This window comes from Prinia subflava, chromosome 13 (genome assembly GCF_021018805.1).
Source record: "Prinia subflava isolate CZ2003 ecotype Zambia chromosome 13, Cam_Psub_1.2, whole genome shotgun sequence".
NCBI classification, from domain to species: domain Eukaryota; kingdom Metazoa; phylum Chordata; class Aves; order Passeriformes; family Cisticolidae; genus Prinia; species Prinia subflava.
Genome location: NC_086259.1, coordinates 9,337,727 through 9,355,949, shown reverse-complemented (window position 1 = coordinate 9,355,949; position 18,223 = coordinate 9,337,727). Strand labels below are relative to the sequence as shown.

Sequence of the window (18,223 nt, the reverse complement as noted above, 5' to 3'; positions counted from 1 at the left end):
ACCAAAGACAAAAAAATCCCCCACTGTCCTTTTACATGATTTTTTTTCAGGGTTGAGGTCTAACTTGCTAACTGGCTGACAATCTGCCCCTTGTGCTCTGTGAGGGTCTTTCTCAACAAGCTGCTTGACTCAGCAATTTAAAAAGTACTCCCAAGGGCTGTCAGGGAGGGCCAAAAGTGGCATTTGTGTGACACATACTTGGCAAGTCACAAGTATGTGCACACAGACATCACATCAGGACAAGTTACATGTCTCGGCCAAACAGGCCCGAATTAACCCAAATTAATGTTCAGTCTGTGAAATGACTGCACAGAGGACTCAGCACCTTTGTGAACTTACACACTGCTGCCTTTGCATTTTGTCATGTGTTTAACATGCAGCTTCCTCCTCGGAGCTCTGACGTGCTCTGCATTCTGGCACTGCAGGGACGTGGTTGTCACACTGGAAGTGTCCCAAGATCGAGGTTAGGGACAGCCATGAGCAACCACTGAGTGCTTATGCTGATCCTTTAAATACTGACAACAGTCCTGGTTTCATTGCAGGATTCATTTACTTGTGGTCCTCATTTGGGGTTGGGAATTTCAACAAATTGACAGTTCTGATTTGGTCAAACAAGGCTGCTTGGGTCGTTCTGTCTCTAAGCTACCATAAGGCAGCTTCAGCCTCCTGTTGCTTCACAGTTATTGCTCCACAATTATAACATGTGAATTTCTGGGGCACTGATCTACTGGGAATGGTCTTTGTCAATAAAATTTGAACTGTAACTAAGATTCCTGTCTCACAGCCCTGTTTTGGTAGCTAATGTGGTAATGCTTTCTTGTCAAATTGGTAGCAATAGACCATTAAGATATATGCTACATACTCTATTTTATAGTTACATGTATATTTATCCCCCAAAGTATTTTCAGCTTCCAGGTGCCAGCAGACTTGTTTCCCTTGAAAGCTGTCCCACTGAACATTATTTAAATTTGTTAAAAAACTGCCTAAATCCATTGAGACAGCTTTACCTTCTACACACCGTTTCACCATCCTCAACAAATTTAGTATCAAAGCTCAAGAATAAAACTTAGTTAAATGTTCATCCTGTCTGATACATAAACCAGCCCAACTCAGAGCCCACCTACCAAAGAATTGAACTCTTATGCACAATGAATTATGAGTTTTACAAATCATGGGATTTTGCAACTGTTTTTCTTTAGACTGCTTCACTCTTCCCCCACAAAAAGTGGACTTTTAAACTACTATATTAAATGGGTAAAGAGAAACAAGAATGAACAAAAATATTTCTCTCCATTATAGTAAATGGATAATATTTACTGGGGAATTATGCTGCATGAACTCTAAATTCTGAGGTGCTTCTGGTATGCAGAATTTCTGCTGGGATCTCTAGGTTAATCAAATACAAAAACTGAAACCATGATATTTTTCCACAGAGAGGAAAACAAATGTTCATTGAGCAGTATCCAAAGAGCCAGCACATGCCATACCCAGATTTATTTGTCCTTTGCTTATTGAACACCAAGGTTGGTTTTTCCAGGGTGAAAACCTATCCTTCTTTATCAAGCAGCCAATGCAACAAAGTATATTAAGAAGAGAAAATTTAATAGATTGTCTGAAATATTTCCATTCAGAATATTAAAAGGCAAACAGTTAAGCCCACACATGTATGCTGCACTTACACATCTATCTGCAGAATACTTTGTGGATCTCCAGTAGGAGATTAACAGTAATTTATAACATCCACAGAAACCAGTGGGTCTGAAAAAAGAACAAGAGCACTGAAGCATTCCTCATTCCTTACAGAATATATGTGAGACTGAGAAAGTCCCTATTCCAGGTATTATTTTCTATTTCAAAGGAATATTAGTGGTACAGGGATGACCTTATTTTTCCCATATTAGCATAGATTAGCATCATAAGACTAGTTAGAAAATTAGAGATTTTTGTAGAAGACACTAATAGGTTTTTCCATTGAAATCAATTTAACAGAATGAGAGATTTGTACCCAAAAAAAGCCAACCAACAAACAACCCCCCAAAAGCCCTAAGCTACCAACTTTCCCTCAGAAAAAAACAAACCATAGAGCACCTCCAAAACCAAAGACTTTAATAAAATTGAAAGATTCAGTTTGAGTCTTTGTAGCTTGCCTGAGACAGAATTCTTTGACTCCCCTTAAAACCAAGAGAGAAATTTATATTTCCTCTTAATATTTCTATCTGACATGAAGCCCCCATTTCTAATGACTGGAATGATGGCCACAGATACAGATGGGCACTGCTCTTCTATCCATTGGTTTCATTGTTCTTTGTATATCCTGAGTTAGTACAAACACAGTGAAAACCAACAGATTTCAGGATAAGGGTCAGGCTGATAAATGGTTGCCCCAAAAAGCCAATATCCTTCCCCAAGTCAATGACTTGGTGCTGAGCTCTGAATGCAGATTTAACCTCAAACCTTTTTATTCGTCAGAGCACAGGAGTAAAAAAATCTAAAAAGGGAAAGAGCAAGTCACAAAGGAAACATAAGAGGAAAAATTGGGTATTTAATGTAAGATACAAAGAACATTTTTAGCATTAAAAATGCATGAAGAAAAACATCAATACCAGTTCATTACCTTTCCCTTGGAAAAAGATAAATACAAATGTCTCATTTGTACTTTGTTTGTAGTCTGATTTCTACATACAGCAGGATGTTTTTATTGCAACATCAGCTCTGTTTGATCACATACATTTTTGAATCATTCTTATTTGGAATGCAAAAGGAACTTCACTTGTTATCAGCTCAAAAGCTGTTCTAGAAGAAATTTCTTTTTTTTTTCTTTTTTGTCCTGACAAGCAACTTTCTTGTGTGCTTATTCCTGTGCAGCCGCTCACCAAAGAAACTCAATTTTACAAGAACTGATTAAAAAAAAAAAAGGCAAAAAAGCTAGTGTTTATGAAGTATAATTACATTCAGAGAGCTCAATATAAAACCTCATGGATCAAAACACATTAGTTCAATTATCCAAGTTTCAAGTCCGATTACAAATATCCGTGTGAAGATAATTACAGCGCAGCTGTCAACTCTAAAAAAGGCCTGCTGCACATAATGAATTGTCCTCTTATGCCTTATGGAATGAAGGGAAGTGCTATTAGCCAAGTTTTGTAATATACATATTAGAGCAAGAAAAGTTATCTCTCACAAAACCAAAAAGGACTGAGAACCGGTCATCTTTATGACAGAAAAAGCAGAAGTTTAATAACATACAGTAATGTTAATTTACAATTTGCCATCCCAGTAATTATGCTTTCATGGGCGTATCTCTTCAGGAAGCATGCCTAGATGTGAATTTCTAATTATAAGGACTACAGAATAAGTCATACAGACTCTGGAGGAAATCAAAGCAGCATTAAGTTCTGAAGACATTGTTAGATCTAGAACAAATTTCAGTAAAATGGAATTTGAATGCTCTAGCAGTGATCTGTCATTCTGTAGAACCCAAAGGAAGTTGTATCAACTGAACACACACCTTATTTACAAATTTTAAACATTTGAATGAAAAAACCCCATTCAGTCCATCAGTAAAATTGCTCCCCATCTCTGTGTGTCTTACAAACTTAATTTAATGCTGTGGGTTCCTTTGGAAACTCTGGACATGAAGTAAAATGTTTTAAACACGATGATTCTGAATCAAATGAAAGGGATGTGGGTGGGCAAGCCACTTCTTTTCCACTGTATCACTTTTACAATGTGGTGAAAAGCAAGAATAATGCTACTGACTTCTTTTTGTAAAGCACCTCCATGTCTAAGGGTGAAAAACTAACTGAAAAAATTCATCTCTCTGTTTAATCTAGATATAAATCTAGGAGACATTAAAGGGAAATTTTCCAAGAAGGAGAAAAGGTCCATATTAAGCTTTTCTCACCAGAACACTGGACCTTTGTTAAGAAAAGCTGACTGGTTCTGAATGCATTTTCATCAGCTCATTTAAAGGGCACTGGTACAGATCTGCCTCTTCCTCAGACTGCCCATTTTGTCCCTTCTTCAGCAATATATTTCACATACTTTTAACTGAAAACATGTCTCTTATTCATTTTAATTGAAACTATTCAAATGTTTAATATTCCCCCTTGCTAAGTCATTTGCTGGAACAGGAGCAGGGTTGCTTAGCAAAGGACAGTATCAGGCACACTCTACCCATCTCCCAGGGGCCAAGAGAACAAGAACTTCTATGTCATATTAAGAGACTAAAATTCCTCTTTTGTGGCCAGGATTATCTATGAGCTGCTATTGTTGGTCATTCTTGATCAAAAAAACCCTCATGAATTGCACCTGGATTCAACAGAAGATAACCAGGAAGATGTCTTATACAAAAGGCCCTGGAATAGTTTGCAAAAGAAGTGTGTGACATAAAGGGGAAGGTTTGGAATGGTGCATACTACTTGTTTCTATCTTTGGTCACATGTAAAGAGCTGAAAATTATCAAACTATTTGGTCCCCTGGTTGAAAGAATTTTTTTTGGCACAGATTCAAGCCTGAATGTAGCAACCTCCAGACCTCAGAGCAGTATAATATTCAATCTCTGCACAGATTTGGTTTCAGTTAAGCTGTACTCTGCTCTTGTAGCGGGGAGAGGTAGAATTTGGCTGTAACATATTCTCAAAGTACAGTCAAATTAAGCTCTTTGGTGTACCACATAATCACAAGTAATTACTGTATACATACTTGAAAGCATATTCTCATTATGTTCAGCACATGGAACCCCCACTGACATATATGGGAATTCCATGCATGAATGTAAAAGACACCCATGTGTGTGGGTTTGGGTTTGTGTGTTTTTCCTCTATTTTTGAGAGTCACAATAATCTTGTAATGAAGACTTAGCCTTGGGCCTAGAAAGACCTGGGTTCAATCTGCCACAAGGCTCTGGTGAGACTTCAAGCAAGTGATTTCATCTTTCTAGTCTCTGTTCCACAAACATTAACAAATACAATACTGCTTCCTCACCTCACCCTCCTTCTTGCCCTCTCTATCTCATCTTCCTATTTGAAACTCTGGACCTAGCCCGCCACTTTTCACCTGCTTGTTCTTGTGCATGAGGGGCACAGATTTCACTTGACTATTCAAAGCACTATCAGAGCAGAGACAATAAAAAGAGCCTTTCAATGATGTCCAAAAACATGTTAAAAACCCTGAACAACCACCATATTTGGTCATGTCAAAAGAAATTTGCTTCAGACTTACAGGAAAAAATTCTGCCCTCAGTTAGTGTCTAAGGCCACTACACTTTCAGTGTTTGCCCTATTGCTTTCAAAGAGTTTTTAGCAATTGTCACACGCACCAGCATTAGATCTAAGAGAGAAAAAGCCTTTGATTTTTAGTTGATTATCTAAAGGCACAGAGCAAATAAACACACATCAAAAAAATCAATAACAGCACGCAGCACAAATCCCAAATAAAAGACATTCTTCCAGAAGAAGTATTATTCAATTTGGGCAGAATGAGTTCTCAAAAAGGAATATATCCTAATCTATACTTCCTCTTATTTGGCGTGAAGATACCCTGATAATAAAAAATTCACACAGGTACGCTTTGACAGCCATTCTTTATGGTCCTCCAGAGAACATCATCAGTGTTATTTAAACTTGGAGGGAAAAGGCAGAGATCAGCCCAATATTCACAAAAACAATAGGAGAGTATAGTTAGTACTGTTGGAAAGAATGTCAGCAAGCAACCTCGTATTTGGTTAGCTTAACTCTGAAAAGCAGGAGAGAAGCCAGAACAATATACATTTGCAGGGGTTTATTTGGACAATGTGTTTAGCTCTTCAGTTGTTTCAGATATTTTTCCTCCTCATATGCCAGTACTATTTTTTAAAGGCTAATCTCAGGTATTAAACAACAACCAGCTTAAAAAAATGGTACAGTAGATCTGAAAACTGTAAACTACTGGTGGGATTGTTTCTAGGAGAGAAGGGTCCCTGGAAATGAAACTGCTGTTTAAATTGGCAGGACACCTCTACCTCAAAGCAGAAAAATGTTCTTGTTATAAACCACTTCTCTTGTTAGCAAGAGCTGCACATAAAGGGGCAGCTGTGCTTTGCTTACCTCACGTGTGACTCTTCCGTTGTTATCAAAGTCATACAGTGTGAAGGTCCACTCTTGCCTGTTATCTTCCTCTACAGACACATCACATTGCAATTCCTAAGAAACATGCAAAGAGCAGCTGATTACCTAAAGCAAAAGGCCTGCTTGCAGAGAAGACTCTCTTTGGGAGGCTGCTTTCTTCCTTCCTTCCTCCCTCCCTCGTGGGAGGAAGCTCTCAGGACATGTCCTGAGAGGTCTCTGTCCACCACAACTGAGAGGTCCCATCATAATCACATAACACTGCTGGGCTGCACCTCAGGGGATTGTTTTCTACTACATTGTACAAGGAAAAGGTACAAGAAGACTGTTCCCTGAAGCTCTTGAAACATAGATTCCCCACTAAAACATGAGAAGGAAAACGATGCTTAACTCAGGAAGAGGAAGACAACAGAAGCAGACTCACAGAAGGAGGTGGCAAACACAGGGCTGGGAGTAAGGATTAATGCAGTATGGATACAAATCTCCACCTGAGAGATCTGCCATCAACACAGATATTTGATGGGCAAAGGTTGTCAGAGTCAGTGCAGTACAATGTCACGCCACTGAAGCTCCTGAAATAGAGCCTGCCTTGGAACTGGCAAGAGCAACCTGGGAGTAGTGCCTGCTCCTTGTTTTAACTATGCCTCTGTTAGTGACGGTGTGATTTGTGGAAATCCTGAAAGATCAATTTGTTAAAGGGGAAAAAAATCCCCAAACCAAAACCAAGAACAAAGGGTGCACTTTGACTGACTCCAGTCACCTGGGTGCAAATGGTTTGCTGTCTCTCGAGGCCTGTGCAATCAGAATTATCCAGAGCCACAAAAAGGCAAACAGAGAAGTTACAGTGCAATTAAAATGAAAGTCACTGTATGCAAGTAAAATAAACAGCCCCAAATAGCTTCAGCATGATAGACCTCAAAATACCTGGTTGATCTTCTGACTCAAAACCAATTCCCTAGAGCAGCTATGGGCACCCGTCCCCTGCCGAGTTCAAAGGCAGCCTCCTCTCAGTTGTAACAAGCCCGGCTGAGAGCTGCCAAGTGCCCCACACTCCACTGTGGAAACACAGGTTCGTATTACATAAACATTCCCGGCACCCTTAAAAGCCAAATCACTTTCACTCAGATTTAGACCTCTTGTCGCAGCACTTGCGTTTTTGATTCTTTTATACCTTTGAAGCATTTACCAGTCTCTCAGCTCCCAGTTTATACTGCTGGAAAACTTTCATTTGTAGAACAAGGGAAAAAAAATATCGATACTTGGTTTCTTGCCACATATTAATACTTCCCTGTCCCGCGTTGCCTAACATAACATCTTTATGTGAGGATGTGCTCTGCTTAGTTAAGAGCCATGGAAACCTTCCCTGCATTAGTCACGGTGCCTAGAACCAAGTGCTAACCTTTATGGCATGCCAAGAACTACTTGGGAGCAAATGCAGACTCTGCTGGTGCAGCGCAGCTCCAGCTACTCTGGCACCAACCATGCTGACAGGTGTCCTCCAACGTTCAAATGTCAAGGCACTGTTAATTGCAATTTATCATGCCTTTCCTGTCTGCAAATGTCTGCTACTCGAGGCAGAATATAAAATGGGCCTAGAAAAAGAGTTATAGCTGTGGGGAAAAAAAGAAAAAATCACCTCCCCAGAAGGCACACAAGCAACGTCTGAACTACACATGGGAACCTACCTCCCCTTAATCTGCTTCAAAACAATAAATTTAAAAAAAATTCAGACTGAGAAGGAAAAGAACACTCCAGCCATGCTGCAAGGTGGCTGCATGATCTTTTAAACATCAGTTGAAGAAACACAAAGCTCATTACTTAGAGAGGCTGACAGCACTGAAAGGCAGATGTTTGCAATATCTGCTGGGGTGAGAGATGAATATTTGTGCTGTTTTTTGCTGGTGCCAGAATATCTTCCTCCTGACCAAGACAGACAACCCACGAGCTGGGTGACTGCATGTTTCCATACTCATATTTATGAAAACACTCCCTGCAGAAACAAAATCTGCCAACTACACACAATGTCTGACAGTTATATGATGTTTGCAAGTCTGCAAGGAAACAGCCCATAGGACTCATCACCCTCCTCCTCCTGCCATGTGATCAGATGGATTTCCCGTGCAGCAGGTCAGGGCTATTTCACTTTGGAGACCTGGGCACAGGAGATCAATCATTGCAGAAGCTTTCACAGGCATCTTTTACTTTAGGCAGATTTAACCAAATGCAATAGTCCATGAAAGTCAATCTAAAGATTTGATAATATGGTAGCTGACCTAATAGAGAAAGGGTTAAACTGAAAGCTTCTTCTTATTATGCATTTCAGACCCCGCAGAGAAATAATCATCACTTGATTCTCTCCAAACCTGGATATAAGTGTCACTAATCACCCCAGAAGAAGCCCTGATAGTAAGGCACTGATTTGTGCCAGTTCTGCTGCCTCCTGTACCCACTACAAACACAGAGAGCAATAAACATGCATCAGATGACAATATTTGGTCCACAGGTTATTTTTCTACCATAATTATGTCAGTACAGTGAAACTTTAAAATACAAAGGACTTACTTCAAATTTCAGTTGCTTCTTGGAACTTGTGCGTGTGTCACTTTCTTTTTCTGCTTTCTTTTCATCTCCACTGCAAACTCCATCTGTCTTCTCTGGAGGCAAAGCCACTGCGAAAAGCATATTTAAGAAAAAAATGCTTATAAGGAAATGTCAAAGCAGTCTCATATTTGCAAATCTGTCTTTATATTTAGAGTGAAACTGATATCAGCACACTTGTTTGAGAGGATCATTATACTTGATTTGCTTTTGTGTTCACTACACATCTGGGATAATTTCAGCAGACAATCTACCAACAGCTTTTGGTACACAGCCTCTCCTACAAACATCACTAGAGTCACATGAAGTTCAAACACAGTATTATGAGAATATAAAATAGCAGAACTGTTACTGCAAATAAGTTGAATAATTTGCAAAATATTGAAAGTTTCTGACATATTGCAAAAACCCATCACATTCACCAGCAGTGAGTGAAGTAATGAAGCTGAAATAAAGCCCTCATTCTGTTCCAGTTTCACTCTTCAAACACACACAAAGCCTAGTACCTTCCAAGAAGGTAGCATTACCCGCCAAAAAGGTTAAGCTGCATTTTTTCAATGCATGAAATAGCATATTTCACTCAAGTTTCAAGTTAAAACACCAGGCACTTGCATAAATCAACAGCACTCATAAAGAGCATCAATATTAATATTTCTCACAACATGTCATAACATATATCAGATATATGACAGAAAAACATATGCTTCTCATGTGGATTAAAAGACAAATGCCTAGAACTTAAAAGCTGTTCCTTTGGCTTCTGCAGGGCCATTCAGCCTTGCACATGATGAAACACTATATCTGAAGAAAACTAATTCTTTCTTCATTAGCGTGAAATCTACTCTCAGACTTTTAGACATGACTTTTTACACATCCACACTCCTCTGCCCACGTTGTGCCCATACACCATTACATATAGCAGCAATCCTTCCAACTCCCCAAAACCCAGTAAAGTTGCAAAAAACACAGATCCTAAAGTCAGCATTTCCTTCTCTTGCACTGCAGCACTTGCATCTACCCGAAGCCTTTATCCTAATGCTATGTTAGGAGCTGTTTCTCGGGGATGCCTTTGGCAGTAGCATCTCATTAAGTGCCAGTTCAATGAAGTCAGATTCCTTACAAAAAAGGTGACATGTTCCCCTCCAGTTCAGGGTGACCCATTTCAGACTGGGTTTACTGGCTCTCCTGGTGTTCCACACTGCTGAGCTGCCTCCCAACCATTCTTCCAGGAAAGCAAGTCACTAACATGCTAGGAGTTAAGATATTCTATTAGCCATTTTCCAGGACTTCCTTTCATGTTTAAATGAGAAAAATTACCTTCAAGAAACCAACCAACAACAACCACAAAAAAAAAAAAAAAAAAAAAAAAAAAAAAAAAAAAAAAAAAAAAAAAACCCACAAAAAAATCTCTTACAACTCCCATTACCATAGCTTCATGCTCTCAGAATTTCCAGATTTCTGCCCCAACTTCACACTATCACACTGCAATACATATCACAGTCTCATTTATTTGTTAAATCTTAACATTATTGTATTACTTTTGTTTGTTTTCAAAACTGTGGTATGCTGTATAAGATGGATGAACAATAAAGAAAAGGGAGTAAAGTAGAAATGCTGACCTTGGGAATTTCCTGTCTTTGATACTCACTGGTGGTTTTGATGTTATACTAACACCAGCTTCCCAACACGCACATGTAATTTGCATTATACCAATGAGATGGTGTTTATTGCACACATACTGACACGTTGATATACTTTGATTTCTATTCCAAGTCATGTTAGGGTTCCTTACACCAAACATAAACTAAGTAGAAAGGTCAGACAAAGGAAGACAAAGCTGCTTCACAGCAGTTTCTTCCCTGATTCTTTTAAGCTGGTGTTATTGGATGAGCAGGGATTGTTTCTTAGGAGGCTTTTGTACAGTGTTTATCACAGGTAAGACAGGTATTAAAATAATATTTCCTATACATAACTTTGAAGTATATATAACAAAGTGCCTTTTGCTTTCTACTCGCTTTGCCCATAAATACAACTCCACATTCCTAGAAGTTCAAAGCTAAGGTCACAAAAAGACCCCCATACAACAAAAAACAATATTTGTTTGTCTACTTCAATCCAGCTTTGTTGCTTCATTGTAAAATCAACAAGAAATGAAAAAGTAACCTGGGCCTTCACAACAAGTTATGACAGTTACCTTGACAGTGGTTCTTGACAGCCATTAGGCACACCCCTGGATTTTCAGTGCCTCATCTGTACCAGTGATTGGTTCCTCACATGCACACTTATAACCTGATAAAAACTTCTGTAAAAGAGGCTTTTGCAGTCCCTCCCAACCTTGCTCTTGGGAATGTGAAATAAATGAAAGCTGGGCTGGTATGACCCCTAGCTTCTTTGGGACAGTGAACACCCATTTGGAAAAAAATGATCCGCTCCTGTTATCACACATTCTTTTAAATGTTTAAAAGTAAACGATGGCCAAAAGGCTTATTCAATTGTCTTTTTATCTGTTGAGGTCAGCATCCCAAATGACAAAGGCATGGCAGACTGCACTAGGCATAGCATTGTGAGGCAGATCCTGCACGAGCTATTCCCTGCCACAGTGCTCTCTGTTGGGTTTTCTGTCAAAACAAAGAGCCCTACAGAGCATTCCCACCTTTCCAGCACCATGCTCCTGCACTGTGCTGACAGCCACTGGCACAGCACAGAGCACCAGAGCTCCCCAGTCCAGCAGAGAGGAACAGCACAGAGTTACCCTCTGCTGTCAGGAGCAGCCCTTCCCCTGGTACCTTCCTGGATGCACAGTTTGTGTGTTCAGATAGGAACGTTTCACTTTAATGCATAATTTATGTAACAGAGGAAAAAACGTGCACTGACAAATTAGTCTTCTCAAAAAACAAGGGTTCAGCTATTGGGGAAGGAGGGGATACATCTTGCAGTACACTCCTTGGGAGAGTTTAAATACTGTATGCCAGAAATTATCCTCTTTGAGCTTCGCTGACCTTTGATCTGAAGAACTCATTGGCCTTGCTGCTCTGGGGAATTATCCTTTGAAATCAGTTACTCATTTTGGAGCTCAGATGAAATGGGGAAATGTGGTGATCTCATTCTGATGTCAAGTTTCATTCAGCAAAGAAAAATGAAATCTAACTGAGGAAACTTTAAAGGACAATATGGAGATACTAAAATATTATTTACAAGTGATCAAATAATGTGTCTGTGCATATATCCCCATGTGCCTTATCCAAACCCAACGAACATTTAAAAATACGCACTGTTTTGTCTGAGAAGAGAAGAACTGTTTGGTATCTTGCTGCTATACTTAGTTTTGACTATTGACATGTGCTCAATTTCATGAGGGATACAAACACATGCAGAGCCTACTTATAAATAAAATGAGAATGTCTGCTTGGGACAGTTAAAACTGGCAGCCTGTAAACAGAGATGCACCAGTGAGCCGCATGCCAAGGTTCAGATACATTCACAATGTGAACTTCCTTCCAGCTCTGCCAATGATATTAAACCAGACCAGACAAGATAGTTATCTCAAAGGAGTGTGGAGAATTAATAGACTTGTGTTTCCAAAGCCTTGGCCATCAGAAATAGGTCTGCATACAATGCATCATCTCTGTAAAAATACTTACTTACCTCCCTGCTCAGATAACAAGTCCTGACAAAAAGAACGTGCTACATAGACAAATACACAGAGAAACATATTCTTGTTGTGGGAATCCACAACTGGAGGGAAAAAGAATTTACACATATTGCTTCTCATGGGAATAACCATATGCTCTCAAAAACAATGTTCCCTAACAGAATGTTTCATGAATTGAAATGCTGCATATGTTTTCTTTATTATGTTCTTTTCTTGTTCATTATTAATGGTCTTGTATTCACTTCTATAACCTTAAGACACTATAAAAATGCGTCTGGACAATATTTGAAATTGGAAAGACAATAAAGGAAAAATATTAACTTGGAAAAATTGTGAAATACCATTCTTTCACAAAAAACAAACTGGCTGGCTTAAGTGTACTAGCAGATGTTTCTCTCTACAATCGTTAATTACTACCACCCAATTGCTCCTAATTGAAGTAGGGGAGGAAAAGAGCCAGAGAATGAACGCCAGTTTAAAGATATTAAGACTCATCCCAGAAGAATTAAGCCTTTCTTTCAGGGCTTTCTTTCATTCCTAAGGAAAGGGGGTAATAATTCAAAATGCTCCTTAGGAATCACCAAAATATCCCAGAAATGAGGTAAACTGATTGCTGTGCTCTGCGTATTGAGTGGGGTTAGAATAGTAAGCTTCAGGCAGAAAAAAAATTTTCTCCTGCCTCCATCCTGCATCTGACAATAAGAGAGAAAAAAAGAAAACACCAAAATAGAGCTGCACTCAGGTGGGAAAGTGCCTGTTCAAACTTTCACCCTCACTGGGGTGGTGTGTCATTCTGTGTTTCTCAAGGTCTCCTTCCAGCAAAGGGCCATGGGCTCTGTCAAACAATCTGCCTTCTCAAAGGACAGCTTCACTCTGGTTTTCAACCATACTTTGCATTTTAGTCAGGAGGCTTAACAGGATCTTGAGGCCAGAATCAAAGGTGAAACTCTGAGGAATGTCCAAGTCTGGGTTACCAACTGCAAATTTTGCACAGCAGTTAGGAGAACTCGGGCTAAATAGACAAACAACTTCAGAACCCCTTTGGAAGGACAGCCATTCCAAAAGGCACGTGATTATTGCACCACCTCAGTTCAAAAAGGAGAACTATGGGAGAAGTTGTGCAATTCCACAGTGGTGAATTATAACTGGACATTACCAGTGATGTCTTAACCCTATCTTAGTGTCAGGATTATTACTGAGAAAAAACAGAATAAGGGTAAAATTAGAGAATTAACAAAAATGCCACCTATGAAAGTCCTGCACCCACCACACATGAAACCCAACCTTTGAAGTGAAATATTGTTAGCTTTCCTCTCATTTTGGATGGACTGGATTCCACAGCAGTTCTTTAAAACTACTACCAGAATCAAAGGGACAGAATTATCTGTACGTGGGGAAAAGAACAACAAACCACACTAGAACCTGAGATGTGGGGGAGTAGGATAAAAGCAAAATTTAAAAATTTCCTATTAAGACAAGGAGGGGAAGTCATAAGCACTTCTATAACGGGTCATACTGAACTTCAGAAGCAGTTTTTGACTGGTGGAATTGAGCTGGCTGAGCTCAGAAGTTAAATTCCTACAGACATCAATAGGGTCAGGGTTTCCCTTCCAATTCACAGACCTAGCAGACACAGCAGGACTTAGAGACTATGAGAACCAAAGGGATAGAAAGAGAATTAATGTCATTGTTTTATCTGAGGGCTCTGATGTCTGAGTTATCTGGTTCTGCCAACATTTTTCTCATTGCAAATCACGTTTGACAAACATAACTGACATTCCTCACTGACTATGCAACAACCAGAGCAATAACAACCACGTCTGAAAGTCTAAACTGAGGAGAAGTCCTTTAATTAACAATTACATTCACATTCAGATTTCACCTTTAAGTTCTCCTGGAGGCCAAGGATTAAGAAACATCACCCCCATTATGCACACTTTGTTTTATTCCACTGATTTGATTGAAATATATCCTTGATGGAGATAACTTTGCTTGAGCAAAGGCCTCTTCTCCAGTGGCAAATGAGCATAGGGAGAAGGGGATGAGGGAGGAACATTCCTGTTCCACAGCCACCAGAACAAGCACACAGAAGAACAGGCTCGTCCTGGGTCAGTGCCAGGAGCACGAATTCAGCTTTCCCTGACTGAAAGCTGAAGCTGATGAATTAGACACACCCTTCAGAACAACAAAGATCAAGCTGTCTTCTCTGAAACTTACTGCAGGGAAATTAATTGTCCATTTTATGTCCAGTGGGACAAGTCAAACCCAGTTTAGAGGGAGTTGTACTAGCAGTGCCTCCTACCAGTCTGGGATGGGTATTTTAACCTGAAAATATGGAGAGAACCCATGTTCTTCTATTTTGTGCTTTCTTATTGACAGTCACAAATTAAAGGCTCAATTGCACATCATAGGGGAAAAAAAGAGTCACAATGTCAAGACCTACTGTCAGCACCTGACCAGGAGGAGACAGAGCAGAGGGGTCGTGACTCAGACCTTGTGACAGCTAGCAAAAAAAGGAAAAAAAACCCAAACCAAACCAAACTGCAACGAAAATAGACAACCAAAATATGTTTTAAATATTCAGGCATGGTTCTAACCCACAAGACACTACAAGGACAGTGAGGAACGGCAAAACTGACATTCACTCAAAAATTCAGAGAACAGTTTCTCTGACTAAAGTTTAGTCAAACTCACAGGTCTGTGCAACACCACTTCCCTTAGAAGTTCAATTCCTTTTACCAATCCCAATAATTTGACATTTCTAAGTAGAGATATTTCCAAATTTAGATGTGGATTCACAGGTTTCTATCTAGGTCTGGCTTTTTTTGGTTTGGTGGTTTGGGGGGGGGGGGTTTGACTACTATGCTGGGGAGAGAGGGGTGGATTTTTTTACTATTTCCTTACAAACAAAAGGTTTGTACTAAAGATGCAGATACAAAAGACAACATGGTCTCTCTCTGCCAGCCAGAGCATAACTCATACATGCATAAACACTCAACCTAGACTTCTCACACTTTCTCTGGAGTGAGTTTGCTAAAGGGAAGGAGTTTGCTGAATTTTGCCAGATTATGATTCCCTTTTCCAATTAGTTCCTCAACTGGCTGTATTTCATGAACAGAAACTGCCAGATTAAATGCCTTACTTGACCATCTTCACCCAAAACACTTTGATGTTCAGTTCTCAAGCTTCAAAATACCTTTTGGATGAAGATCAGACAGCACTAAACAGAATTACTAATTAATTAAGCAAAGTTAAATTTTAAACACTGTTTGTTGTGTTAGCCAAAAGCCTGAACAGAACAGTCTTTTTTTTTTTTCCTTCCTCATTGGAGATCAAAGAAGATAATTTCTCATTCCCCACCCCTATCTTAAAGAAAAAAAAAAAAAAAGAGAGAAAAGAGAGAAAGGAGGAGAAGATGAAACCAGGGAAGAATCTCCATAAGCTTTGGTCAGAATAGTTCAGGATGATAACTCTAGAAGCAAGATTTTTGTTTGATCAGTGGACATATCAAACCCCTCATGAACAGAACGCAATCTGTTGTATCATTTAACATGGGTAAGTGTTCCTTAAGTGAAAACTGTCAGTGTCATATGGACCACTCACCACTTTCTTAGAGTATTGTGTGTCCCTGGGGCTCTGAAGGGGCCTGTGAAGTGCTGAATTCTGTTACTGAACAGATGGGGACATCAACTGATCACTTGTGACTTAAAAGAAAAAAGACCTCTCTTCTCTAAAGCTGGTCCAACACTGATTTTGGTTACAACTTTGCTTTTAAAAATCCATTCTTAGTGTAAGTTGCAGACATGCATGTTCACATAAGATTTTCTATCCTTTGCCTTTGTCTCTTTGGATTTTTCCCCCTGAGATTCACAGAGGAAGAAAAAGAAGAAAAAAACCCAGCCCCTGCATAACCCTTTATTCAAATGAAGCCTGAGTAGGCAATGTTATTAATAATGTAGTCTTTGATATTAACTCGCTCCCATCTAACTCAGATATTCAGTAAGAAAAACGTGTTTCCACCACCTTTGCTATGATAACGGGGCCTCTGAAGGTATCTGAACTGTAATTTTCATTTCATCAGAATTGCTTCCCATGAGGATAAATGTCACTCTGACCCTCACAGAACCAACCTTTTATAGAGAGCAATGTTGCCGACCTACGCTGTAACATTATTTTGGCAGCAATGAATTGTTACAGATCTGTTACAGATTAAAGACAACTCTTCAATAGTTGATATTCAGTAGTAGGTTCAGTGCTCCCATCCTCACAGCCATTCACATTCCTCTGAGGGGAGGAGGAGAATGGAGACTGATCCACAAAACAAGAGAAAAGCATTATTGTGATTGATATGAGTAGTCCAGCACATACATGTGCACATATGTTTCTTTCCCTTTTCATATTCATGCGTGGGTGAGGAATGGTGCTGTGATGATACATCACATATTGCTAAACATGCAGAGAAATAAATTTCATCAAGGCTTGACCCACCCACCTGAAGTCTGAAGAGTACACAGGATCTCATCAGAGAAACAATTCCCACAGAGCAAAGGCAGGTATCTGCTCACCATTAGTACAGCCCAAGGAGCTCAGCCAGAGATGGAAGCCCACATATTGCTCAGACAGAGGAAAAGCCATGGTTTGCAGCATGATTTAGAGCCCCCTTTCAGGAGAGCCCATGTCTCTGCAACTCAGGATTCAGCTTCCCACTTTGAGCCACCCCTTCGGTGGAAGATCCTGTAATAGTCTCCTAGACACTGTCACTGTGAATTTACCTTCAGATGTAGCATCTTGAAATGTGGGCAGCAATAAGTGTGTGCTGGAAGGGCTGGGCAGCTGTCCCTGCAGGGCACAGGGGCCTGGGACAGGGCAGGAGCACAGGGAGAGGATTAACCCAAATCCCACCTTGCCAACAGTGTCCTGCCACACCTGGAGGGCTCCACTCTCTAAAGGCTCCTTGAAATAGCAAAACGAGGGCCTGCAGCATCACCCTTCAGCTGTATGGCCCCACATCCTTAGGATGGGCTATAACTCCCTCCTAAAAATATCCTTCGTGCACAGTCCAGGGCTGCCTTGGCTTCCCTCGGCAGCTCCCATGCCAGCACCGAGCCCCGAGTGCAGCCCTGGCTGCCAGGCACAGAAATGCTCTCCACTCCTCCAGAGCCCTCTGAAAATTCCTTGGGGAGCAGTTCTTTTACTTCTGGATATTTCAGTTTACAACTACTATTCCTTTCCTCTCTTTCTGCTACCTTTACAGTTTTAAATCCTTTTTGGTACAAAGTTGAGAACTCTGGATGACGTATTTTATTGGTGAAAGGACCTGGATTGCTGGATCAGATTTATAAAGCAAGAAAAACTGTTTGCTGGAAGTTTTATTTTTTTTTGTAGACTGGGGGTTGGGACTTTCCATCTAACAAGAGCCGCTGGACTCCAAGCTCTTTCAAGAGCAGAAATGTTGCTTCAGGTTCATTTCCACAACCCCACAGTGCTGCATTTATTATTTGCTTTTACTCACAAACTAGTTGTGGTTACAAAAAAAAAGCTTGTCTTCCAAACAAATGACATTTTATCTTTTTCTCCACAGGAGAATAAGGTTGACTGCTACTTGTGCTTTGAGGTTTGGATATGATTGAGATGAAACATCTGTTAAGAAAAAAGGTGTGGGGGGACTTTTTTCTGCTAAAAATATCATGCCTTTTTTTTTCCACCAAACTTAAAACATGTGATGAAATTCAACTTTTAAAATATAACCCTGGAGCTACTTGAAACTATAAAAGTCTCCTCAGTATCTGAGGCAAGTCAGAATTTCCACTGTTCAAGCTGGGCTTTTATGAAGAGCAGACTTTAGAAAAACCTGTAATCTGTCTAGGTA

At 39.9% G+C, this 18,223-nt stretch overlaps 1 protein-coding gene across 1 annotated transcript in view; it reads right to left on the bottom strand.

Annotated features, from left to right (window-relative positions):
* The window catches only part of NKD1 (NKD inhibitor of WNT signaling pathway 1), a 111,327-nt gene that overhangs the window by 15,400 nt on the left and 77,704 nt on the right, over positions 1 to 18,223 (bottom strand). The window contains exons 5-6 of the mRNA XM_063410509.1: positions 8,667 to 8,773; positions 6,087 to 6,182 (exon numbers count right to left, since the gene is read on the bottom strand). Coding sequence (XP_063266579.1) covers positions 6,087 to 6,182; positions 8,667 to 8,773 — 203 coding nt within the window. The remainder of the gene's footprint in view (positions 1 to 6,086; positions 6,183 to 8,666; positions 8,774 to 18,223) is intronic.